This window comes from Syzygium oleosum, unplaced genomic scaffold (assembly GCF_021117445.2).
Source record: "Syzygium oleosum isolate NSW1041296 unplaced genomic scaffold, Sole_v2.1 Sole_v2.01, whole genome shotgun sequence".
NCBI lineage: Eukaryota > Viridiplantae > Streptophyta > Magnoliopsida > Myrtales > Myrtaceae > Syzygium > Syzygium oleosum.
Window position 1 is genome coordinate 21119718 of NW_026607485.1, and position 27428 is coordinate 21147145.

The 27428-nt window shown below is 39.5% G+C and overlaps 2 protein-coding genes across 4 annotated transcripts; one reads left to right on the forward strand and one right to left on the reverse strand.

Moving 5' to 3' along the window:
• Positions 1 to 5616: 5616 nt before the first annotated feature.
• Positions 5617 to 9077, reverse strand: LOC115664521 (cellulose synthase-like protein G2). Its single transcript, XM_030586444.2, has 8 exons — positions 8356 to 9077; positions 7947 to 8045; positions 7730 to 7861; positions 7404 to 7616; positions 7209 to 7308; positions 6890 to 7068; positions 6461 to 6808; positions 5617 to 6268 (listed from the first exon to the last, which is right to left on the reverse strand). Exons 1-8 carry the CDS (start codon positions 8986 to 8988, stop codon positions 5726 to 5728), a joined length of 2247 nt encoding a protein of 748 aa, XP_030442304.1. The 5' UTR covers positions 8989 to 9077; the 3' UTR covers positions 5617 to 5725.
• A 12963-nt stretch (positions 9078 to 22040) lies between these two features.
• Positions 22041 to 25428, forward strand: LOC115688412 (protein WVD2-like 3). 3 transcript variants are annotated; one of them, XM_056315955.1, is made up of 7 exons: positions 22041 to 22164; positions 23489 to 23966; positions 24176 to 24261; positions 24384 to 24474; positions 24575 to 24646; positions 24743 to 24853; positions 24937 to 25428. In XM_056315955.1, exons 2-7 carry the CDS (start codon positions 23493 to 23495, stop codon positions 25204 to 25206), a joined length of 1104 nt encoding a protein of 367 aa, XP_056171930.1. In that variant the 5' UTR covers positions 22041 to 22164; positions 23489 to 23492; the 3' UTR covers positions 25207 to 25428. The 3 variants fall into 3 exon arrangements, with proteins under 3 accessions (XP_056171930.1, XP_030470085.1, XP_056171936.1); XM_030614225.2 differs by having other exon boundaries at positions 22096 to 22256; XM_056315961.1 differs by having other exon boundaries at positions 22110 to 22248.
• The last annotated feature ends 2000 nt before the right edge of the window (positions 25429 to 27428 follow it).

Genomic DNA, 27428 nt, shown 5'->3' on the forward strand with positions numbered 1-27428 from the left:
GTGATTTAATATTTAATTATTATAATATTAATGTTATCTATTTTTGTTTTTGGTTCTCCATCCTTATCCTAATGCGAAAGGAAATGGCTGTTTAAACAACTAACCAAAAGAAACTTCCAATTTAATCCATATTGAGGCTCATGCAAATCATTTCTCTTGAGCTCAACTCGTGTTTCGTTGATTAAACCTACTCATTCGTTATTCATTCAGGCAAAAGCCGACTTTGGCTACAACTTAATTAGATGGGCCCGAGGGTCAAGTTGTCAATTATGCAGTATAGTTGTCGATTTTCAAGAATTGTTGTCGTCTTGGAGGCTTTAATTTTTTTTTTTTGTTTCTAATTCGAGGCTTTAATTTGACTACATAGCAACCGGAGGCTATTCTAATTGATTCCATTGCTGTTTGTTCAACTTCTAAGGAGACTATTTGGCTTCCAAGGCTGGTGCGCAAATTTGGAGTATCAAGTCAAGTTTGAATGCATCTAATTTTAGTTAAATATATTTAGTCCAAATTATTAAGTGTCTTAATTCATAATTTTAAGAGTCTTTATTTTGATATTGCTTTTAAGAGTCTTTATTATGTGAATACTCCAAGAGTCATTTAGTTTCTAAGATTTCAAAAATCTTTTCTTTTGTTATTAAAATCACTCTATAAATAGAGTTGCAATATCAGTTGCACGACAAAAGACTTAAATATGGTGAATATATGAGATTTTTCTCAAGAAAGCGAAATTCTATCCAAGTTCTTTATCCTTGGTAATAAATCTAGAAGTCCTTTATTCCTGACTGGTTATTTTCCTTTAGGCCTTGGTGTGAACTTTTCTTATCCTAAAATCTTTTATTCTTGGCGGGAAGCTTATCCTCTAAGCATTGGTGGTGAATATCGTCTATACCGATCTTTATCCTTAGTTGGTGGCACGTACTTAATACCTTGGTGGTGATCGTAATCTATCCCTTATCACTCAAAACACATTCCCCACCCTGCACACGTGTCAAATTGGTATCAGAGTTTAAAGTTGAACTCGTTTTGAGTGATTCCTTATGATACCCATTTGACATCCTGTCTCATACTCTCATAAATGAAAATGGTTGGTTAGGTTCCAAGAGACTTAACTTTGGAGCAAGCACACAACGAAAGGCGTGACTGTGCCATAACGGATCTCCAACAACAAATGGAGCGAGTTATCAACCACCTAAAGAATCAGGTGAGGCAAGAGCCACCACCAATATCTCATATTAATTGACCACGCCATGACGATCCAAATCATCCTCAAAACTCTAACGATGAATCTAACGAAATTGAAAAATCCTCAACCTCTTGGAGAATCAGGCAAGGCAAGAGCCGCCACCAATACCTTCTATTAATTGACCGCGCCTTGACAATACATATCCTCCTCAAAACTCTACTGATGAATCTAACGACATTGGAGGCGATTCTAGTGATTCCAATTACCAAGTCAGTAGGAGAAAAAAAAGGTGCGAGGACATGACCGTGAAATCAAAGCGAAAATGCCAGAATTTGAGGGTAACCTCAATGCAAACAACTTTATCAACTAGCTACATGATATCGAATGAGTATTTGATTTCCACTCATACTTGGACGAAAAGTGATGCAAAGTTGTTGTTCTCAAGTTGAATAAATATGTTTCACTTTGGTGGGAAAACTTGAAGAATTAGAGAGTTTGTGATGGAAAAAGTCGAATCAAATCTTGGGAAAAACTCAAGAAACTGATGAAGAAGAGATTCTTGCCCAACAACTACAAGCAAGATCTATTCCGCAAGATGAATTCCTCAAGCAAAATGGAATTAGCATTGAAGAATATATCAGGGAGTTTGAACAACTCCTTATGAAGCGTGATGTTCCGAATTACCAGAGCAAACCATCGCTTGTTACGTTTGTGGATGAACAGAGAGATTGCTGACTTGGTTAAATTTCAACCATATTGGTCCTTCGAAGATGTTTGCAAACTAGCCATGAAGGTGGAGAAACAATTGAAGAGTGGCAAGAGTTAGTCGAACAAATCATCGACAAGGGGAGCATCCTTCTTTAAGGGTGCTTCTTCTAGCAAGGCCAAGAATACGTTGATAAAGGACAAAGGCAAAGAGAAAGCCATGGAGTTTGTAAAAAAAAACTCCCCAAAAAGGTTGATGGCAGTGTTCGAAAGTGCTTCAAGCGCTATACTTATGGACACTTTCAAGTCGATTGTCCTAACCGAAGAATTATGACTTTTCAAGAAATCAAGAAGATCGATATGGGGCTAGAAGAAGTTGTATATGATCCCGACCAAATGGAATCCCAATCTGAGGAGGAAGATGATATCGTGAAACAACTAAATGAAAGTAAATTGTTCGTTATCAAAAGAGCTTTGATATATGAGTTTGGAGATATTTTTCCAGGTGATTTGCCTCCTGGATTACTTCCCATAGGAGGAATTGAGCATCAAATCGATTTGCTTCCTAGTGTTTCTTTATCCAATAAAGCTGCTTATCGCTGCAATTCGGAGGAAACTAAGGAGCTACAACCACAAGTCAATGAGCAAATTGCAAGAAGATATGTATGGAAAAGAATGAGTCCTCGTTTGGTTACAGCCCTACTCGTACTGAAAAGGGATAAATCCTTCATAATGTGTGTCAACAGCCAAGTCATGCCTTTATGAGTGGCTAGTCATGCCATGTGGTTTGTCGAATGCTCCACCAACTTTATGAGACTCGTGATAAAGGTCCTTCTTTTCTTTATTGGTTGATTTTTTTTTTTTTTTGGTAAGGTAAGGATTGTATTAACTTTTCAAACCGAAGCTTACAAAGATTGTAGCCAAACACAAAAACCCCGCACATAGAGCGACACCTAAGTGTCCCAACAGGTGCAAAGGTGTTAGGCTAAACAAGGTACGGAAGCAAAGCAAGAAGGCTGAAAAGACAGCCAACTAACTAAGAAAAATACATACAAAGACCGCATCAGCAGGTTACGCGAATATGGACGAGGAAATGCCCCTATTACGCGAATATTGATTTTTTTTGTTGTTGATTTCGATAACATTCTTGTTTGTAGCAAGAATGAGGAGGAGAATGTTTCTCACTTAAAATAGGTCTTCAAAGTTTTGAGAAGACAAAGACTCTATGCAAAACGGAAGAAATGTCAATTCTTTTCGACAAGCATCATATTATTGGGCTATGTAGTTTCCAAGGATGGGATCTCTGTTGATCAATCCAAAATGGAAGAAATCAAAACTTGGCCGATTCCAAAATCGATTTCCGATGTAAGGAGCTTCCATGGACTTACTTCTTTCTACTAACGGTTTGTGAAGAATTTCCGCACATAATTACAGAACACATGAAGAATGGATCTTTTAAATGGATTAAAGCTACCCACAATGCTCATGAAATCATTAAACAAATGCTTTTTGAGTCTCATGTCATTGCCCTTCCCGATTTTTACAAAGTGTTTGAGGTTCAATGCGATGCAAGTGATGTCATCATCGGGACTGTTCTTGCTCGAGCCCAAAAACCTCTAGCGTATTCCGACGATGAAGTTAACAAGAAGGTTTTTATCAATATATCTTAGAAGATAGCAATCATCTCCAAGCAAATTGAAGAAAAAAAAGCTAAAACACTTATTTGGTTGCTATGACTTTTGTCAAGCAAACCAAGTTTGAAACTTCAAGCTTCATCAATTCTCGAAGTATGTTTAATGTATTTTCAACTTTTCTACATGCCAAAGATTTTTATGCGGATGAAGCTGTGTATTATCCAGTTTGTTAGAGAGGCCGTCTAAGAAACTTGTCGGATTCGAATTCCTTTCAGTAGAGGTGATTATGATAACTTGACAACTTTCAATGTGGGAGACCTTTCTCCTTATTTTAAAGATGAAGAAGGCATATCAGAGTTGATGACAAATCTCAAACAACTTGAGGAGATTGATGCGGGAGCATCGGATTATATTGATCAACTCTCAAGCTCAACTCATGTTTCATCGATTAAACCAACACATTCGTTATTCATACATGCAAAAGCCAACTTCGGCTACAACTTAATTAGATGGGTTCAAGGTTGAAGTTGCTGATTATGCGACATAGTTGTTGATTTTCAAGATTTGTTTTGGACTTTGAAGCTTCCAATCGACTACTTAGTAACCGGAGGCTGTTCTAATCGATTTCCACCATTATTTGTTCATCTTCTAAGACGATTATTCGGCTTCTAAGGTTGGTGCTTGAATTTGAATGATCAAGTTGAGTTTAAATGCATCAAATTTTAGTTAAATGCATCTAGTCCTAGTTACCAAGTGTGTTAATTCATAGTTTTAAGAGTCTTTTTTTTTATGTTGCTTTCAAGAGTCTTTATATGAATACTCCAAGAGTCATTTCAATTTCTAGGATTCCAGGAGTCTTTTCTTTTGTTTAGTAGAATCACCCTATAATAAATGTGTAATCTCAGCTGTAAAATAGAAATCTTAAATATGATGAATTTATGAGATTTTCCTCAAGAGAACAAAATTCTATCCTGATTCTTTATCTTAGGTGGCTTCTTCCTTACTGGTGAACCAATAAGTCATTTATCTTTTACTAGTAGTTTTCCTTTAGGTTTTGGTGGTGAACTTCTTTTATTCCAAAATCTTTTATGCTAAGTGGGTGGCTTGTCCTTTAAGCTTTAGTGGTAAACTTCATTTATCACTATTTTTATGCTTGACTGGTGGCGCGCCCTTATGAGTTGGTTGCGATCGTAATCTATCTATTATCACTTAAAACACATTTGCCACCCACACACACATCACCACCTTGACCAAACAATTCTAAGATAGAGAGACAGAGTAAGTAAAAGAGGGCGCCCTGAACTTGAACTTATATCTTTTGACACTCGTGCAACGATATTTTGGCATCCAGGCTAACTTACTCGACATATTGCTCACTTCTCACCATGTGTTATAAAATTAACGCAAAAGCTAATGAATCTTGCAATATTATTCAAGTGCATATTTCCTGTGTTGTCCCTTCTTTTGTCCTTTTGCGGCCTCCTTCGGAGAGCTTTTCCCTTGTGCGAGTTGGAGAAGCGTCCTTCTTTCTTTTTCTTTTTCCGTTTGCTTGTGCGGCTCAAAAAGGGGTCACCGACTATGCGGCAATACCTATACGTGTCCACCATGCGGTCAAACTTGGATTTGCTTTGCTCCCCGGTCAACCTTGAATATCTATCTCCATGAAAAAAACAAACCACCACCTTGGATATCGTGTCGACCGAATCTTGGATTTGCGTATCCAGCAGAAAAAACAAATTATAATCGGCAACCTAGGGCAAGACCAAATCAAAGTCCAATTAAGACTTTCTTGAACGCCTCGTCCAATTGTCCCCACAAGGCGGATCGGTCTACATCCTGCAATCGGGTCCATCTCATATACATCGGAGATTGTTAGACTGCCAAAATGCCTCTCGTAAGCCGATTCTTATTTCACTTATATAATCTCGGCAGTCCCTCCTTATTCGTTGTGTCATTTGATTCACGTTTCCGTACACATAAGCCACTTTTGTCTCCTAAAACACTTGTAATCTTGAAAATGAAAGAAAAAGGACAGTAAAATTGATCGCAGCTTTAAGATAGAATGCCTCCCATGACTTCTTGTAGCAAAGGTTTGAGCATAACCTTGGCAATTCTCTAGCTTTATATATTGAAGGTACTGAAACAAATCTAACTTAGGTCTCATCCATCGGACAAGGATCATCAACTCCAATCACTTAGTTCACAAGAAAGACGAACCTAGATAAAATAATGCCGAGGAAAGTATAGCCGATACTAAAGTGACCGTTGGCGGAACACGTCCTTTGTCCGTCCTCAGCACCATCCCTTCAATCACAGGGTAACTCATCACTATGGCGAAAAGTACCAGAACCATTTGCATAAGCAATTTGTCCCAACCCCCCAAAGCAAGCACCCTAGTGATTCCTCCGACGAAGGAAGCCACGTTCAATATCACTGCAGCCACCATCGGAGCCAAAAACATTATGGACGTCTGGAAATCGAATAAGCCCATCTTGTATCTCTTCGATTGCTGGTCATCGGCAGCCTTATTTGTCGGTGAGAAGCTAGCTTTTCTCATGTCAAGTTGCTTCAGGATAGCGTCCATCGTTCCATACACGTGACTAGTCACCGACCTGATCATCCACATCCGTTGCTCGTTCATGAATGTTCGAACCGAGTGACCGCTCGCAACGACTTCATACAAGTGCTTGCAGAGTGATGAAACAAACACCAAGGAAAGTACCATGGAATATGTACTTGAAACCTGACGGATAGAAAAACAATTGATGTTAATCTGCATCTAATTCGCCAGGTCAATCAACACCACAACTAAACCTACCATAAAATAAATTCAAGTGCACAGAGGTCAACTACATTATTAGCAATCCTAAATAGGAATAAGACTAGAGTGATTTTTGACAATGTACTAATCTAGCGCTTAAGAGTGTCAAGTTACCTTTGGATATATGGCGATGCCATTCAATAGACAGATCTGAGGAATAGTGGCAAAGATCCAAATGGGCAAGCAATAGAGTGGAAAAAATGCAAGTTCAGCATAGCACATGCTGTGCAAAATTGGCATCCTCAGTGAGCCGTATATCAGAGGACAGAATCCAGAGAAGCCGACTTCGGCAAGGCCCGAACTCCATCTCGTGCCTTGAATCAGCAGGTCATTCAAATTTGTCGTCGCTGTTCCCATGAACTGTGGCCTTGACGGGCTATAATACACCGATGTCCACCCTTTGCAGTGCAAGGTAAAGCCTGTGAAGTAGTCTTCCGCCACGGATTGGTACAGGAAGCCCACCTGAATATCGGATAAACGAACGGTAAAAAAAAAGTTGAAAAATTACCTATGGCAAACCAAAATGTTACTAATTATACTCACCTCCTGACCCCATTTGGTGCCATTTTCGTATCCACAAGAAGCTAAGAACTGGGCTTCTTTCCAGAATGCTGCAGAGTTGCCAAGAATAACGTTCTTGCTTGGCAGGTCGTTCTGCTGGAGATACTTAATGAATTCTTTCGAATTGCCAAAGAGCTTTCTTAAGTCCATGACATCAGTCCCTATCGAATTAGCAGGGCATACAATAAATATCATAGTTGCAGTAATTTAGGAAGCTAGTTTTTACTTCGTAGATAAATGAAAGAGAATTCTTTGTTTTTCACAATTATTAGTAACTAAATTGATCTATCTATTTACTTACCTTCACGTATGGATTTCCCATTCAATGACTCTCTCTTGATATAAAAGCCGGTACCAGATAATCCAGGCCCCTTCAGTCCATCCATTCCACACAAGGATGTCTAAAATAAGGGCAAATTTCAAATTAGTGAGAAATCATAAGAAATTTGTACACGCATAACCGAAAAATGTGCCAGTCTTTCATTATTTTCCTCACCCAAAAGTACGATCGCATTTTGCTATCGTAGATGTCGTTCTCACTGATGTTATAAAATCTTTGAGGAAATTGGACAAACGATAGCGAAGGAGATATTTTCGGATCCAAGTGGAAGCACATGGCCTGCCTTGCTGAAGAAGGACCACTGCAGTACATGTCGCAGTCCAATACCAGAACATAAGGCGAATTGCTCATCACTCCCGAGACTCGGAGCTGTGCAATGGAAGGGCGATATCCAAATCATCGATCAATGAATCATTACAAAATTAGATATCTTTGATAATTTTGTAAAGAAAGAGGATGTAAAATTGGATTTTGTAGCATACAAGAACATTTAGAGCTCCAGCTTTAAAGTGATGATGGTGCGAAGGTCTCTTTTCTCTTGCGACATATACAAGAAGAGGCATGTTTTGTTGGTCTGCTTGCACGACTTCATCAACGGAACTTCCTCCGATCAACTATAACATATATTATCAGAGTCAAGTTCTATAAAGAAAAGGAAAATTAAGTTGTTTTTTAATGAGAAATAAGATTTATAAGTACCTCAACTGTAGATGGATGATCCCGACTACTAAGACTCGAGTCTTTGTAGTGCCTAGCTTTATATCCATTCACTCGTGCCTTAAATAACTCATACTTCTCCTGCAATACAAAATTAACAATAAGAGAGCACAAATTGTGGTTCAATAGGATATTTCATGCGATTGGTCTCCATAAAAAAAGTTGCAATACATTAAACTACATTCAGACCTCCATAGGAATTCATTGCGCTTAACTATAGGACCAATAAAATTTTGGTGCACCAGAAAAAAAAATTATGCCACAATTCATGCAGATTTTGTTTTGCTTCTCGGGGAAAACAAGAGATAGTCCAAACATATGTATTTTTGTTAATGGTATTCTTATTGTTAATATTTGATCCATTTCCTGTGTGAAATTATAGAAGACCAACCTTGACTTTCCGCTTCTCCGAGTCATACTCATCACTAGATCTCACATTAACCCCATCGTCATCCGCTTCATTATCATCATCCCCATCATCCATGAAATAAGCCTTTGGACACCTCGTCTTTATCCCAAACCTCTTACAGAACGGCAACCACCACCTCGCGAAATCGTATGCCTCCCTCATCCCGTACAAGGTGAGTGGCGACCCTGCATCGTCCGAGAGATACACATGGACCTTCTCCAGCGGATAGTCGAGTGCCATCGCAGATATCACTGTGTTCATCACCTCCACGGTCGGCTCTTTATCGGGGTTCGCCGTGCACACGAACACGTCTATAGGCGGAAGTTTGCCGTCTTCCGGCAGCCTCTCGGGGAAGGCGGTCCGTGTGACAGGTCGCCACCGGTAGGCTTGGTTGAGCAGCCATGAGAAGGATAACATTAATTCGGCTAGGAACATGAGGAGCCAAGCCAAAACCGTGGGTTTGTCTGTGGAAGTAATCTCATTGAAGAAAAAAGAAGCTCTGTAGCGTATGAGGATGATCAGAGCTATTGCATGGATGAGCATGTGTGTGCGGTTGATGATGATGGATTTTGTGTTGACGTGGCAAAGAGAGAGAGGGGGTGTATGCCGCTCCATAGTTTAACTCTGCACTTGGGAGTTTGTAACCTAAGCTGTTCTTGAGAATTCTGCAGTAAAATGAGGAGGTTGTCCAAGATTCATGTTAGGGTTTTTTGGATATATATACACACACTCATAGCACACCAACGTTTCATGTTCTGCAGTACTTGTGTTTGACTGATGTATTGTTAATCACGGTCAAATAAGAGTCCCGTGCATACACGCAGTATTTCTTGCGCACCACACCATCTTGCACCTCACGGGACGTGGCGGCTGCTTTACCATTCCAAACAAAACCGGCTTCGATTGGTATGCCCGTCAGCGTTTGTTTTGGAGCGTTGTTTTTTTGTCATTTATTTGGCCAAATTTCTCTAGGTGCACTTTTCGACTTTTCAACTTTTAATTTTTCGTTCGTATGCAATCATTTGGCTGAACAATCTTGACTTCATGACGAGCTCGGTCAAACTTTTTTTTGTTTAGGATCACCTTCGTCCACGAGCCTCTGACATGTATGTTGATACTGAGATTTCCATAAATAATGTTGAGTTCGAAACAATCAGTCATGATTTGTAAAACGCAAACAATGTAGGACATGAGGTAACTCGTGCCCAGATCAGAGCCAAACATTTTTTCTTCATATATTGGGACAGGACATAAGTTGAGTAGCTCTTTGTCTAAACATGAACTGAAAGACCCTTTGCCCATAGAGGAGAGGCTAATAGTGCTCTTTCGTAATTTGTATTCAGACATTCCACGAAACTTTGAACCTACTTGGTTAGATGGTTTGAGTTGTACAATAGTATATGCTGCATAACATTATGAGAAACACTGTACTAAGATTAGGGGGAGGATCTCTCTGTACACACATCAATTAGATCAAATGATTAAGCACATGATTTCCACTTTTCTACCTCGTACATTTTCGGATTTTGGATCTAAATATCGTATCAGTTTAACACAAGCTTTGTTGCTATTTATTTGCAAAGCGACTAATTTTCCATGGTAATTCTCCCCGCTTGAACTACTCATTTAGCAGAAATTTAAAACATTGCGGTGATTCTTTTTCTTACGAGTAAAAGTGACGGTGAGGGCGACCAGTAGTATCGACCTCGTACAGGCTTCATCATAAGGGTCATACCTGCTATAAAATATAGGGTTAATACCACGAAAAACCCTAAATTGATACACTTGTGACACATTTACCCAAACTATTTTTTTGACCATAAAAAACCCCAAACTGGTACACCTGTGACAATTTTACCCCGAACATACCACAAAAAACCCCAAACTGGTACACATGTGACAATTTTACCCCGAACTAATTTTTAATATTATTTTTAATTTTTTTGAATTTTTTATTCTTTTCTTTTCTTTTTTTTTTCTTCAATTTCAACCTCTGGCCGATCGCCGGTCTGGCGACCGGCTAGAGGCGGAAGCCGACGAGGGCCGCCCTCGGCAGCTGCTGGCAAGGGCCGCCCTCGCTCGACTCGGCAAGGGCGACCCTCGCCGGATCTAGCGAGGGCGGCCCTCGCCGGCGTCGGATGAGGGCTGTCCTCGCCCGACACCGGCGAGGGCGGCCCTCGCCTGCGTCGAGCGAGAGTCGCCCTCGCCTGGGAGGGCGAGGATAGCCCTCGCCCGACGCCGGCGAGGGCAACCTCGCTCGACGCAGCGAGGGTTGCCCTCGCCCGACGCAGCGAAGGTCGCCCTTGCCTTGGGCGGCGAGGATGCCCTCGCCCGATGCCGGCGAGGGCGGCCCTCGCCCCACGCAGCGAGGGTTGGCCTCGCCGGATCCGGCGAGAACGGCCCTCGCCCGACGCCGGCGAGGGCAGCCCTCGCCCGACGTAGGCGAGGGAATCCCTCGCCCGATACCGGTGAGGGCGGCCCTCGCCCGACGCAGGCGAGGGAATCCCTCGCCCAATACCGGCGAGGGTCGCCCGAGCCGACGCCGGCGAGGGCGGCCCTCGCCGGCTTCCGCCTCTGGCCGGTCGCCGGACCGGCGACCGGCCAGAGGTTAAAGATGAAGAAAAAAAAATAAAAGGAAAAAAATAAATAAAAATTCGAAAAAAATAAAAAAATAATAATATTAAAATTTTAATTCATGGTAAAATTGTCACATATGTACCAGTTTTGGGTTTTTATGGTAAGTTCAGGGTAAAATTGTCACAGGTGTACCAATTTGAGGTTTTTTATGGTCAAAAAAATAGTTCAGGGTAAAATTGTCATAGGTGTACTAGTTTGGGGTTTTTTATGGTCAAAAAAATAATTTGGAGTAAATATGTCACAAATATATCAATTTAGGGTTTTTCGTGGTATTAACCCTAAAATATATGAATAGTCATGGTTACTATGCAGCACTAAAATCCGAAGTTGGCAAGGGTCGTTGCATACGTTATTCTCTTGTCCTACAAGTACTAAAGTTTAAGCTATGAACATCCTCAGTCCCACACGTGTTGGAAAGATAGCCTTAACTTTTCCAATCCTGAGACTGTCAGACCAACCAATCACTTCATTTGTTTTGTCTTACGAAAGTGTGGCTTTGACTTTGGAGAAGGTGGACCTTGACGGGCAAGGCTTGAAAATTCTCCGTCGGACCTAGACATGGCCACGGGCCGGTTTCGGCCCGGAACCGGCCCGGGACCAGCCTGTTGACCGGGCCTGCAGTTCAGAATCAGAACCGGCCCGTGGCCTACGGGCCCGGTTCCAGTTCCAACAATTTTGGAACCAACGGAACCGCCGGTTCCGGGTCCTGTTTCAAAAAAAAAAATTGTAGATAAGTGGAGAAACTCTTTTTTTCCCCAAATTTGATTACAATGAACATTTTGATTACATTTTATATTGAATAATTCATTATTTTATAATTTGATAATTCATTATTTTTTTATTTCATAATTTATTTTTTTAATTTTTACCAGCCGGTTCCGAACCGGGCCGAAACCGGAACCGACCTGGAACCGCCGGTTCCGGTTCATACATGGCCACGAACCGGAACCGCCGGTTCCGAACCGTGGCCATGTCTAGTCGAACCCCATCAGTCCAAAACGAGATTATATTGCAAAGCTTTTTGGGGCGCGTTTGGCAAGTTAACAAATAGTTCTTTTATTTTCATAATTAGTTTTGAAACAGAAATTCATTTGGTAAATTTTTTGTTCCCGAGCACAAATTTACAAAAATTTATTTCTAGAATCGATTTTGAAACAGAATCGAGAATCAGAAATGGAAAAGAAATTTTTTTTTTCTTCTTCTTGGTTTTCTTCTTTCTCCTTGGTTTCTTCTTCTTCTTCGTTCCTGACCTGCCGTTGGCCGCCGTCGATTGGCCACAGGCTAGAACCGACGAGGGCGTCGCGGCCCTCGTCGCCTGGGCAAGGGCAACCCTCACCCAGGCCGCAACACCCTCGTCGGCCCTAGCCTGTGGCTAATCACCGACACCGGCGACCGGCCATGACCAAGGAAGGGGAAGGGAAAGAAAAAAAAAAGAAAAAAAGAGAAAGAAATATAAAAAAATTTAAAATATTATTAATAAAAAGAAATTTTGTGCAGTTACCAAATGCATTTCTGTTCTTTTTCTATTTTAAGAATAGAAATTTTAGATAGTTACCAAACGCCTTCAAATGCTTAAAAATTATTTCCGGATACGAAATCAAAAAGAATCATTTCTGAGCAGAATGGTATGCTCTCTATTTCCCAAAGCCAAAGCCACATCTTAATTGGCTCTAGACACATCCTTTCAATCAAAGAGACTGACGTCTCCATCACTCGTCTTCCTCGCGGAGATTCGTGTTGCAGAAACAAACTCGGGTTTTGTCTTTTGATGGGGTCAGATATAATTTAATCTCGAGACTAATAATCATTTACATGTCGCAAAAGGAGCCGCATGTTCGGAGCAACGGGAGATCACATCGATTCTACCGTATTTCTGATGACTAATCCACCTTAGTAATCAAATTTTATAATCCACCTTAGTAATCAAATTTTAGAGGAATTGAAGTGGGGCTTAGACAGCATCTACTGCAAAGGAGATTGCTGGGAGTGCTTTGAGGGTGATCGAGCCCAAGCAGGGATCCCATCCCAGCCCGATTGATCCACCGGGTTCGTGTTTCGGAGTTAATTCGGGCCTCGGCCCGATCCGCATATATTAGGGGCGGTTGATTCTAATCTCATACCGACGCGTTGGTCCAATACAAAATTTCTGCACCACATGTCAACTTTGATAGCTTGGAGTGATGTTGCAATGGAGATCATTCGTAATCTTTTTCATTTTCCTGTGTGCTGTTTGTTTGCTACATGCTCACATAAGATGCCACCTCTTTTAGCATACCAATTTAAGTTGACCTTTAGTAAATGTAGCATTACTCAATGTGTCATATCGAAGAATTCAATAACAATCTGACATATTAATTAGTATACTAGTAAATTTTTATTGACGAAAATAAATTTCATAACAATAACATCTTTAATTAATTGTTCCAGGATGTGAATATTGACAAGACTCATAAATATTTGGATTAATACCACGCAAAACCTTAAACTGGTACATTTATAATAATTTTACTCAAAATTAATTTTTTGACCATGAAAAACCCCAAACTGGTACACCTATGATAAATTTACCTCAAACTAATATTTTGACCACTAAAAACCCCAAACTTATACATTTATGATAAATTTACTCTCTGTTAATTTCTGTTAAATTGGATTAATTCCACAAAAAATCACAAACTGGTACACTTGTGACCAACGGAGGGTAAAACATAAAACTAGTACATCAGTTAACTGCCACGTGTTATTTAACAAAGCAATTTGACAATAAAATTTATCGGAAACAAACTGAGGGTAAATTTATCACAGGTGTATCAATTTGAGGTTTTTTATGGTCAAAAAATTATCAATTTGAGGTTTTTTATGGTCAAAAAATTAGTTCAGGGTAAAATTATCACAGGTGTACCAGTTTGAGGTTTTCGTGATATTAACCCTAAATATTTCATTCATCAAAAAAAAAAAAAGGCTAACACATATTTCATCGTAAGGAAAGGACTCGTGAGCATGTTTTGTTTTGTTTTCTTTTTAAATGTACTGTCCTAAAAAAGGTCAGTCAACGATCGAGATTTATTCATATTTATTTTAGAATAAAAGATTTGATTCTTCTTGTCTGTGTCTATATCTCTTCTCATCTTTTGCATTATCAAGCCAAAACATCACTCTATCTCATTTTTTATTCTTAATGAACTGAGAAAAATATAACTATAAGTTATCATCATCAGTAAAGCGAACTCATAATTAGGCTCCGATTGGTTCGGTATTCCAAATAGGTTTTGGGGCTCTAGAGTCTCTAGGACAAATGCAAATGGTGTTCGATTCGTTTTTTGCTCAACTCTTGGGCAAATGCAATTGTATTCCCAAAGACCTTTACCCCAAACAAATTCGGAGGTACTTTGGAAAGTAGTATTCTTGGAATGCAAATAGACATTTTTTTCTTCCAACTTTGCCCTCGCTCAACTTTCATTCCAAAATTATCCTTGAAAACCCTTACTTGCCAGTGAAAGCCTCAGCAGCCGACGAACCACTAATGAGCCACCGACGAGCCGCCAACACCCTCACCTGAGGTCGGGCAACCTCAGGCAAGGCTGGCCAGTTGCTAGATTTGACCGCCGGCAAATAGTTTGAGATTTTTTAAAAAGAAATAAAAATGTGTAGTTTTTACCAAACGACAGTTAGGTTAAAGTTTCTTCCCAATGTATTTTTAAAATTCACTTTACCAAATAATATTTGCATTTCATAAAACTCCTTTAGCCCAAAAATTTTTGCATTTTTTCAAAGACATTCCCGCAAACCGAACTACAGAAAGCCTTAGTCTCTGCACATCATCCATTCCCTCCTCTCATAAAATAACTTACTTCCATTCTTAAGTTAACTCTAAATTTAATTCTTTATTATCTTTATACATGGAAATTCAATTTGGGACCCACATTTAGCGCACGTGAGACATTTCTTTCTTACAATTATAACTTGCTATCAAAAGAGAATTTTTCAACATCGTCATAATTTCAAATGATATGGCAATTACGATATGTTAACTTTAAATTATATTGCCCTTTTTATGTGAATATAGTGTGATTTTGTGTAATTAATACCAACTGTTGTAAAAGCTTAGGCTGTTAAATGAAAATATAATTTAATATTTAAATATTCTATCACTCCCTCTTACGTTTAGTTTGGTCTTTTCTGATACCAAATGAGATTTTATGGAATCACTGCTAACTATTCTAAAAATTTAAGTTATTAAATCAAAGCATGGTTTAATATGTAAATATTTTATCAAATATAATTATATTCAATGTACTATTTTTCGAAAGTACATATTGGTAAATTCCCAATAATTTTGGTAATTTGCTAGTTGGTTGCCTCATAATTTAGTTACGGATATACTTTTTTTACCAAAGGTATTTGAAATTTACCATCAAATTCAAAAATTTACTGACTACGAAAAACTTTTCGGATTGTTCCTTGACTAAACCCTAGTATCGTCACATCCAACAAAAACCGTATTCTCTCTGTCATAACCCTCTCTCTCCCAAAAAACCCTCCCTCAAAGACACTTCACATGCAGGCTCTCAGCTTCAATTTTTGAAGCTGAGAGCCTGCTTTACTCTACTTTTCTTTTTCAAGGTCTAATTTCCTTTTTTTTCTCTCAATATAATATGAGTCTTTTTTTGCCTCGTTTGGCGTCTTCTTTCACTTGTTGTTATTGTTTTTCTTCACTTGTCATGGTGAATAAATCTATTTGCAACTAAAAATTTTGTGAGAACGTTATCACCAGTCCAACCAGCAGAATACTCAGGATATGGTTGTATGACTTCTCCGAGATTCGACAAAAGCTCTCCTCTCTCTATTTATGTCTAGATTTAAATTGGGGGCTTTTCTTTTGCAATCTAAATCTAGACCTGGAAGTTATTTAGAGGCATTTGATCTATGTTGGTTCAACATGTTGTTGTTGTTGTTGTCGTCTTCGTATAGCGATGGTGTTGAGGGCATCGAACTTAAGCGCATACTGCAAGCCATAGTTTTTTAGGGGAAGATCTCGGCGTGTGCCTATCACTAATAGTTCCGATAATCGATCACCAATTATTTTTTGATGTTGTAATAGATATGATCTTTTGGAATGAGAGCATTCTCATAGCTGCACGCTGTACTCTTTTGTTTTCTAGGTTTTATTTTGTTTTGTAGCTATTTGGGATTTGTTGTGTTAAAGCTTTTTATGGTTCTCTTATGTTTGATCTTGACAAATGAATGATATTTTCTTTTGATTAAAAAAAAGGAACCCTAGAATCATCCGCGATCTCTACAAATCAAAATTTCCCTGATACATGAGAGAGAGAGAGAGAGAGAGAGAGAGAGAGAGAGAGAGAGAGAGAGAGATCATGCACTTTAGTGCTATTATCACAGATTAGAGTATTTCCATTTTCCTTGTTTGCTTATTCATGTAGTTACAACTTTATTTTCAGTGAAATATGATTCAACAAACACTGAGGTCGATATGGATAGAAAGGGCTCATTTCAAGGCCCTAACCAATAATAGGAACTTGAAAGACATATCCACCTTTGTTAACCCAGATCCAAACCCTTGTGCACACAAAATCAGTGATGACGAGATGTCCTTCCGGAACAATCACAGCCTTCACATTGGGGTTTTCCGCCTCCACCGTCGCTACCGCAACATGTCCTTCGACTCCCACCAGCTCCGGCCATTTGCTCTTTCCTGCTTGATATCAATCTCACAAGGTGAAGTAGAAGGCAAAGGATAGAAAATAAGAGAAGAATTGCTCATCTTCTAAGGTTAGGTGATTCATGCTTGGAGCCTGGGATTTTACATAGCTATGTGATGTAGCAAACTGTTCATGGAAAAATCAGTATGTAGCTCATATTAAAACATCCTATAATACTTTAACTCATTTATTTACATACCAGAACTTATTCTATTTACCATTTTTTATGTGGCTTTCGTGAAGTATGTATATAACGAGGGACTTAAGAATTTAGAACAAATCGTATGTTTTCGAAAAAGTTACCTGAGATACTTATTAAGCGTACATAATACATAAGGGAAACTCTGTCCATCTCCAATTCCTAGAAATCCCATATAACATCCTGCAAGTCTCATCTAGAACCTATTGAATTGGAAATTGGAAATATGTCTATTTAGCTACTTAAGGGAAACTCTGTCCATCTCCAAGAACATCCACAATCCCATTTTGAAAAATGAATCCACACGTGATGATGGAACAGGGATTGGAATGGTGATGGTCTCCAAGTGAATTCCAGAAAGAGAAGAACAATCCATGCACTTTACCTTTGCATCCATCCGCCAAATATCCTATCTTTGGGACGTTCTGAAGTCCACGTTCTTCCATCTATATCGCCCTACGACGATCTGCATTGTGCAAGGATTGCGTGTTATATAAAGTAGCTCGGTGCATCGATTGGTTCTCCTCCATTTCTGGCTTTTGGAATCTTCAACAAGGACATAAATTTTGATGCCAACTTCAAGAAATGTTGGAGCTGGCTTGGCGTGGCTCATCAGACAAACAAGGTGATCCAACCAACGCGAGACGGTAGAAATGAGGGAAAATTACCAATTTAGTCCTTAACCTTTCAATTTGGCCAATTCAGTCCTTTTGGCCGGCCGGCGCTGACGTGGCCGCGCGGCCGGCTGACGTGACGCCGGCCGGCGCCACGTGGCAATATTTTAATATTTTTTTTATTATTTTCGAATTTTTTTTTCTTTCCTTCTCCCCGGGCTCGCCGGCGAGGGCCCAGCTCCGGCGAAACGAGCTGGGCCCTCGCCGCCGCTGGGTGAGGGAGGAGCTCGCCCAGCGGCGGCGAGGCGGAGCTCACCCTGCCATAGTGAGCTCCGCCTCACCAGATCTGGGCGAGGGCGGAGCTCGCCCAGCCAAGGCGAGCTCCGCCTTGCCCAGATCCGGCGAGGCGGAGCTCGCCCAGCCATGGCGAGCTCCGCCTCGCCAGATCTGGGCGAGGGCGGAGCTCGCCCATCCATGGCGAGTGGGCCCTCGCCGCTCGCCCGGCTCCGACGAGGCGGAGCTCGCCTTGGCCGGGTGAGCTCCGCCCTCGCCCGGCCTCGGCGAGGCGGAGCTCGCCTTGGCCGAGCGAGCTCCGCCCTCGGCCGCGGCGGCGAGGGCCCGGCTCGCCTCGCCGGAGCTGGGCCCTCGCCGGCGAGCCTCCCCCCTGGCCGGACAGGCCAAGGGGGAGAAGGAAAAGAAAAAAAAAAGAAAACAGGAAAAAAAATTCGAAAATAATAATAATAAATATTAAAATATTGCCACGTGGACGCCGGCCGGCACCACGTCAGCCGGCCGGCGGCCACGTCAGCGCCGGCTGGCCAAAAGGACTGAATTGGCTGATTTGCAAAAGGTTTAGGATTGAATTAGCCAAATTGAAAGGTTGAGGACTGAATTGGCACAAATGCAATAGGTTGAGGATTGAATTGGTAATTTTCCCGTAGAAATGATGAAGAAAAATTACAAGGCGAGAAACAAAGTTAGATATGTGCAAAGTATCGCCCGATGAGGATATTCTAAATCTTAACAGTAGATTGTGAATCTACGTGATTACCCATTCGAGTTCACTATAGAATTGCAATTCATCTTTAGTAATTGTCGTGTATTTTAATGAAATTCTCTTTCCAGATAGAGGCAAGCATGCAATCAAATATTAGTCTATCATATCGTATTTTATCGTTTAGTAAAAAAGATAAACAAATTACTTTCTTGGTATGGGATTGTTCTTAAGGAAAATTATCAAAAAAGTGTTAAACCAATTGCGCTTATACCAATTCAGTCCTAAGCCTTTCAATTTAACTAACTCAGTCTTATACCTATTGCCCTTGTGTCAATTTAGTTCTAAATATTTCGATTGCACCAATTTAGTCATAAACATTTTGATAATTTATCAATTAGCTGGAAATCGCTGACATGGCTGTTTAGTCAGCGCCGGCCGTCCTACATGGCTCGGCCAAAGCTTCCGTGGAGAATTTTGTAAAATTTTTCTGAATTTTTTTATTTTTATTTATTATTATTATCAGTTTTTTCTTATTTTCTTTTTTTTTCCTAACCCTGCCATAGGTGAGGATTGCAACACCCTCGCCAGCTTGTGCTTAGAAAAACAAAGGAAAGAAAAAAAAAAGAATAAAAACAAATAACAAATAATTCAATAAAAATTTTAAAAATTTATCTACATCAGTGCCAATGGTGCCACATAGGATGATGGGCACTAACTAGACCGCCACATCAGCGATTTCCGGCTAAAATTAGCCAGAATGACTAAATTGGCAAATCTTCAAACGGTTTAGTTATAAATTGACAAATCGTCAAAAGGTTTAGGACTAAATTGATACAATTGAAAGGTTTATATCTAAATTGGCCAAATTAAAAAGTTTAGAACTGAACTGATACAAGTGTAATAGGTTTAAGAGTTTTTTGGTAATTTCCCCATTGTTTCTACGTATATTCTCTCCCTTTCTCTCCTTTTGTGTTTAGATCCTCTCGTTATTGTACTTTCTGTCTTTTGGGTTACCGCATGCTTAGATGATCTACCAATATACACACCCGCAATAGTGAAGACAGCCCCAACCCGTCGCTAGCATGATATTTCCGGTTCTTATCGCAAATCATCAATGGCTTTCAAACTCGTTATGCTACTTTAAGGTTGCGCAACCTCCGCACAATGCAGTTTGGACGACCTGCTACCTAAGGTTTGGCCACCATGCGTGGAGGTCTTGATCCTTGAGGTCAAGATCGACTCGTGCTAGCGCGCAGAGAGAGAGAGAGAAGGTATTAGGATTTGGATTTTTGCAGAAATTCTCTTGAAAGTAGAGGCGTTTTACTACAGAGGATTCACATCCATGTAGGTGAAAAATATGACAAAACCAGAAAAAAGAGATTACAAGTACCATAACTTTTTCTTTGATCTCAATTATAACTCTCTTTTTTAGAAAAGAAATCCTCTATTCCTTTAATTGTTGTTTAACCCAGCTGTATGGAAAGATTTTTTTAATCAATACAATAAACCGGATAAGAAATTTGTTAGGAAAATTTTTAAAATAAAAAAAGTTACCAATTCTAGATGGATAATTAAATTGACCATAGGACCTCGACAATTGTCGCACCACGTTTCATGAGGTAGCTCTAAATTTTGAGTCCGATTTCCCGACGTCAGTTCAGAGGTGGCAGCGACAACAGTGATAGCCACCATTACCAGTAACCATTCCTTCTCCTCTCTCTTCTCTCTTGTTAGGTTCTCTCTTTGCTTATGTGTACTCATCTCTTGATTTTTCAACAATTTTTTTTTATATTTTTATCTTGCAATAAAAAAAAGCCGTCATATTAACGCCATGTCGGCATCGCATCAGCTAGTTAATAGCCGTTTTAAACGGCGAGATAACTCCCAATCCACTCATGAAGCACCTTATCTAGATGGTTACATGAACACATTATCCAATTCAACATATAAGCTAAGTAGGAGTAATGGAGAAGGAGAAACAACTCAACTCTAGAGAAAGCTACTTTGGCAGGTATGGCATTTGGAAGCTCAAAAGGACAAAAAAAAATTAAAAAAAAAGGATAATTAGGTGTAAAGAAATTGGGTCTTAATTAAATATTTAGAAGGGTGTTATGGCATTGTCAAAAGGGGTTAGGAGGAATAATCAAAGATGGGTCCTATTGCAATAATTCGATGAAACATCTTCTCTTTTAATCCCTTTTTGGTTAAGATAAGAATGTCTTCTAATGAAGTCCATGCCCCACTTCGTCGAGGCAACTCATAAACGCCGTTTCCCCCATCGATTTCGAGGTTTCCCATCCACTCCACTTGGATTTGATTGACGATGAAATTGTCATGAATTAAATGACTCAATGCTCAATAATCTCGTTTAAGGTAGAAATTGCACTTTGTCTAACAAAGGAACGTCATACACATGATAACTCACTCAACATAATAAGGTCCCATTAATAGTATTAATCCATGTAATTGTCTTTTCACTTTGTTTACAGAAAATATCATTAAATTCGTCGTTTACGAGGTGAACACCAATTTTGAGAATTGGCTTTACAAGATAGTATTGGTATCGCATGCGATCTCTCTAAAAGCTTGACCTATTTTACAGTATAATAATTGATTTTTAGAATAGAGATTTTACGTCCTAAACTTTAATTTTATTCAAACTGTGGTCCTCACTCCTCATTTTGCATTTTGCTTTAATCACATCTCTAGAATATGTCGTTCAAACTTTAAAAGTATCCCAATGACATCTTAAAAGATCGATGCAGGTATATCACATTACAGGTAGATCTCGCTTAGGAGCAAAACAAATTCGGCGTAGATGAGAACCAGGGACCAAAATCACAAAAAAAAAAAACTGAAAATTTAGGACCTAAAACTCAATTTCCTTAAGTACCCAGAACAAAATTACAAAAGAAAAGTGGGACTATGAATGCAATTTACCGGCATATAAAAAGGGGTTAATACAACGAAAAACCCCAAACTGGTACATCCGTGATAAATTTACTCCATATTAATTTTTTTAGCACTAAAAACCCCAAATTAATACATTTGTGACAAACTTATCCATTATTAATTTCCGTTAAATTGGATTGATACGACGAAAAATCACAAACCGGTACACTTGTGACAAAAGGAGGGGTAAAATCCCAAATCGGTACATCCGTCAACTACCACTTCGTCATCCAACTCAGCAATTTGACCGTAAAATTTAACGAAAGCTAACGGATGGTAAATTTGTCACAGGTGTACCGATTTTGGAGTTTTTCGTGGTAATAAAACCTTATAAAAAAAATCACTTATGAATTAAAAAGGGAAATAAAAAAAAAAAAAAGGCATTATCTAGAAAAAGATAACGGGGCTGATTTGGAAGCGTTTTTGTTAACGTTGAGCCCCCAACAAGAAGCCGTGAAATTGCCAATTGCCAACTGGGCCACCTCACGTATTAAAACGGAAAAAAATAAAAAAAAAATAAAAAAATAAAGAAAGGAAAAGAGAAAAGCGAAGAGTAACCGAAACACAGCACACCAACTGAAGGAACGCAAGCACAGGCCAACACAGAGCCAAGCTGGAGGGACCCTTGAAGCCAAAGCTCTCGTCTTTCCCCTAGACCGAGCTGCGAAAAACGTGAGTCGATCCGCAGCATTCTCTGGGTTCTCCTCGTACTTGCTTTTCGTGATCTGGGTTCCCGTCTGATGCAGCAGCAGCAGTGTAATGTGGTTTGAGTTCTTGTCCCACTTGCCCAGTTTTGATCTGCGTGTCAAGCTTTTCTTTCCCGTTTCCCAATTGATGGTCATTGTTCTTTGCTTGATCCGAACTGGGTTTCGCTGTTTTTTTACTTCCGTCTTTGTTTTGCTCCCGTGCTGTTTTGTTTTTCGTGGCATTGGATTTGGTTTTTCCGTGTTCCTGTTGCTGGATCAACAGATCATGTTTAGATGTTTCTTGGTTGCTGCCGAAATGTGAGGCATCTGTGTTTATGAGCTGATGAAATGTAGGATGATTTTGGGTAGATTTCGGCGAGACCCGTAGGGATGAAATGCGCCTCGATTAAGCATGCCTAGTCCCTTTTACTTGATTGGGTCTGTGATATTAAGAAGCAATGTCGATTCATTCACGAGGAATGTGGAAAAGATAAGAAGGACCATTATATGCTCGTCTTCTCTGTTTTTCGTGAATATGTCCTTTAGTGACCTGTTGGACTGGTTTAGAGCTTTATGATTAACTTTTGGTTCTTGTGATAACTCTTAAATGGTAGGCTTAATAGCCTGCAAATCACACTTGATTATGAGATTATATCTTCTAGTCTCAATGTGATTCAATTCTCTTGAAAGCTATCAATCCTGTTGTTGGTAGCAGAAATTGCTTCCTGTGCTTCACCTTTCCCTACTCTCTCTCAAATTTTCATAATTGAACTGATCTCGTTCCTGACCACAGTGGATTCCTCAATTCATGCTCGTGCATAATTTACAACTGCCTTAAAGTATCACCCAGATTAGTTAAGGGGAAAAAAGAATGTATCATCATGATTTATCTTAAAATAAAGTCTGATACTGTGCTTTCTTGACATTTCGTGATTCTGAAGATCAGTCCTTTTCACATGATTGTGTAAAACATGCTTTCTTATCCTTGGGACCATTTATTTTTCCTTGCATGGCAAACCGTCCTGCAAAAATTGCCTCTTTCCATTATATCATCTCCTCAGAGAATGACATTCCAGAATAAGATTATTTAAATTAAATGTTAGAGTTATCGGTTAGTTGAGAGGTAACATCTCAGCAGCTTTCAGCCTAATCTCTAGCCATCTGATTTGGAAGTTATTGTCTTAAGGTAGCAACTAGACCTCAGAGAAGGAATGAAAAAATTTCACGGGGGTTCGGGCCTCATAATTGAGTACCTTATGCTTTCCCCATTCGTTTAACTAAACTACTGCGTTTTGTTCTCTGATATGCAGAGCGATGGGAACAGAAGTAATTGATACAAGCACGGTTAAAAAGCCGGATCATGTTGCTGTAGGTTCAAATGACTCGATCCATCAAAATGAGGAAACAATGGAGATGATAGAATATTATGAGGTCAAGAAATGCCCTGCTGAAAACTCCATTGCAATATCTAAACTTGGCCTCAAAGAAAAACACGAGGACGGCAAGACTATGGTGACAAAACACCCTAGGACTGGCTTGCGTGATGAGAAGGCCAAATCAGAAGCTCAGACGAAAAAGGACAACAGCAAGTCATCAATGTTGGCGAAGCACGGGATGAAATGCAATCGAACGCAGTATACTGTCCCACAACCGTTCGCCTTGGCAACTGCAAAGCGTGCTAATGGCGTCCGCCAGAGTGGGGCTGAACCAGACGGGCCAAAAGCTGCTGATAAGTACATAAATGGGAAGTCAGTGAAAGCACCGGATACTGACATGAAACGGAATCAGGTAAATGCTTTTGCTTAGGCTAAGTTCTGTTCTTTTGCATACTGATTTAACTAGGGTCAAAAGATCGATTGTGTAAACATCCTTTCTTTTCTTTCTTTCTTTTTTGTTTGTATTAAACATTGCTTATGTGGGAGCTATAAATTAACTTGACATATTTAGACTTTGACTTTGTTTTTTCGACATTGGAAAAATTGTCACGATGGCTACAGACACCACCTTCATTATCAGGGAAGCCCTTGCAACCAGATAATAAGAAAAATCCCAATGAGGAAGATTCGTGTACCATTGCTTCCATGTATCCTCTTGTACCTACAGCACTAGTTGTTAAGCTTTTCTTTTGTAATGCGCTTTTATGTTTTCAAGATTATCATTTCTTTTTTCAATTGAATTTTGGAGTTTCTCCTTAACCTGATTTAGCAATCCTGGATCGGCTCATGTCAAGTCCCAAATGACCATGGCATCAGCTCCCATGTTAAGATGCACTGAACGTGCAGAGAAACGAAGAGAGGTAATATTATCTTGTTCTGACCTCGACATGTCTGCGTTAATGATGTCTGTAAGCTGAGAAAGATACTATAAATGGCTCTTATGTCTTTTCATTTTCTTAGTTTTACTCCAAGTTGGAAGAGAAACACCAAGCAATGGAGGTGGAGAAAACCCAGTCCAAGACGAGGACCAAGGTATGGCGCATTATTAAGTGTAATTCCTCATCAATCTTGGTTTGGCGATTCTGTTGTTCCTCTTCATTATAGTACCTTCACATGTCGAAACACTAGGAAGAGAGTGAAGCAGCTATTAAGCAACTGAGAAAGAGTATGACATTCAAGGCAACCCCAATGCCGAGCTTCTACCATGAGGGGCCTCCTCCAAAGGCCGAACTCAAAAAGGTATATTGAGTTCGAGAGCATTAAGTTTCAATTTATTCAGTGACCTTCCCATATCATTTTGAAAACTTATTTCTGGATGGCAGGTGCCACCAACCCGTGCAAAATCACCAAAACTGGGCCGAAGGAAGAGTCATGGAAATTCATATAGTTCTACTCAAAGAAATCCGGTGAAACCAAGTTCTCTTGAGGGAAATCGTCGAAGCCTGAGCCGTTGCGAGTTAGGCAACACTGCCAGCGTCACTCTTGATAGTTTTCACAACTCTGAGGATGATCTCACACAAGTTATGGAAAGAGAAGAGTCGACTCCCCCGAGGATGAACGGACTTGGGATTGGAGACCAATCTCAAGAATGACATGGAACTTCAAGAGAGAGGCCGGGAGAAAAAAATTCTCGAGAGAGACCAGTTTATCAATTTCGATTCTCCAATACTTGCTGCAGTTGTTTGTGTAACTTAATGAAGTGTAAATTTCCTGTAAGTTATATGGTCGTACATATAAAAGATTTTCATGACTTTCCATGATAATATTGTCTATTACTGTCCTCCAAATAATGAGTTCTTTTTTCCCCTCCTGCATTCTTGCTTTGAATTTTGTCCTATCATCTTTGATGACTTTGATCTCCAACTCTGTCCTGAATACATGTCGATGTATGGGGCGAAAAAGACAATCCTTGCTCATGCAAATATGAATTAGCTATAATCTATTGCAAGTAATTTTTGCTGAATACAGACTTGCTGGTGGCACTGAATGATGGAATGAAGCTATAAACAAGTGCAAGCATTTTTCTTTTTGTTTTCAGTGAAGCAATTATCTTTTATTGTCTATGGTGTCCCAGATTCACAATTTGGGATATCATGACTTGCTATGCATGTAAAGTTGAGAAAGGCCAGTGTCAACAAGTGCTTTGTGATGACAAAAATTCTTGCTCATTATTTCTGTTTTCGTCATGATGAAAAGGTACTAAAGCAAAAGGATAAAAAGAAGCCCCTACTGCGTAAAGGGCCTATTTTCACAAGCTTTGTCTCGCTAAACAGGAGGAAAATGACCTTTTGAAAACACTATGCTTGTGAAAATTCACAAAGCTTTACCTTTTTTCATTGCTTTGAGCTTTAAAATTTCATCATAAGCATTGAAATAAGACTTTGTTATTGCATACTTTTCTACTCTTTTTTCATTTTTGTGTTGCTGTCATGTCGAGTTTATCTTTTGAAATAGTACCAGCTGATTTGTACTTATTAAGCAAGTCCTTAGATTTGTAAGCCGCCGCGATAGAATTATCAGTAGCATAATTGTGCATGAAGAACACACTTCAATACTAATCTCCCCAGATCAAGTATTGATACCAATTTGAATCATAATTTCAACATATCTAGGAATAACTTTAATCGAGTGCTCTAAAAGTTCCACACGTCTTATTTGCGGGATAACACAAAAACTTTGATGTGAATTTCAACAAGCATTTCCATTTTTTCTCCTACAAAGAAACATTAACAGCTCCCCTATCTTAGCGCCAAATTCCAACAGTGTAAAACCAGTATGACTCAGCTTCTTTCTCTCCCACATCTAAGCTCCAAACTCCAACAGTGTAAAACCAATATGACTCAGCCTCTCTCTCTCTCTCTCTCTCTCTCTCTCTCTCTCTCTACTACAAGATGGTGTGACATATATCTTGATAACCAAAGGGGGATCAGTGTAAAACCAATATCACTCACAAAATTTACTTCACTAGATTCATCTGTGGTACGTTTGGGAAACAGGGGAAAATGGGGTTGATGAAAATTTTAGTGGAAATTTTTTAAAGAAAATTTAACTATTTTGTAGGTGAAAAAAGAGGGAAAATTTAACATTTGTAGATGTTCTCCTTCCCTTTGCTTCATCTACGGTGCTCTCAAACGTATGTACCTCACCGACGAGATGGGTTCGTGATCAAAATGATTTTTCTCTAGATGAAAACTGAGAGGTATAAGTGACGATGATTTGGATGTAGATGGTAGTGGTGACATGTTATTCTTTTTTTCAATATTACTGTCTTCTTGATATTTTGATCACATGAACAATTTCTTTCGCCAACCGACACGCCCCATGTTGATAAACGAAGTCACATGAAACAATCAAACTGTCTTATTAATGTGAGGGTTGGACTTTCACAGCATTAGAAACTTTCATCGAAACATCCAATGATCCAAGTAATTCAGTGGCAACACTCGTCAATGTGCTTCCTTTATTTTCCCCTGCTTTTTGAACTACTCTGTGCCCACCTGCTCTTTTTGATTTCTTTAAGAGGGCCAACCAGCCAAAAATAACTTTCCATTTAAGCGTGGAATCAAACCAATTTGGGGAATTTGTCCTCATTGATGACTAGGTTTTGGCATCTCTCAAGACTTATTACTGTTTTTGTCCCTAGGTGGGTAGGAAAAAGGAGAGACTTTCACTCAAATTGGCCATTAGCCATTGAGATGATAATTTAAGTGGGTTTCAATCAAATAAATAAGAACAGTTCTCTGAGTAATAATCAAGTGGTGATTGTTGATGTTACATATATTAAGTCTTTATTTATATTTAATCACCAAAATAA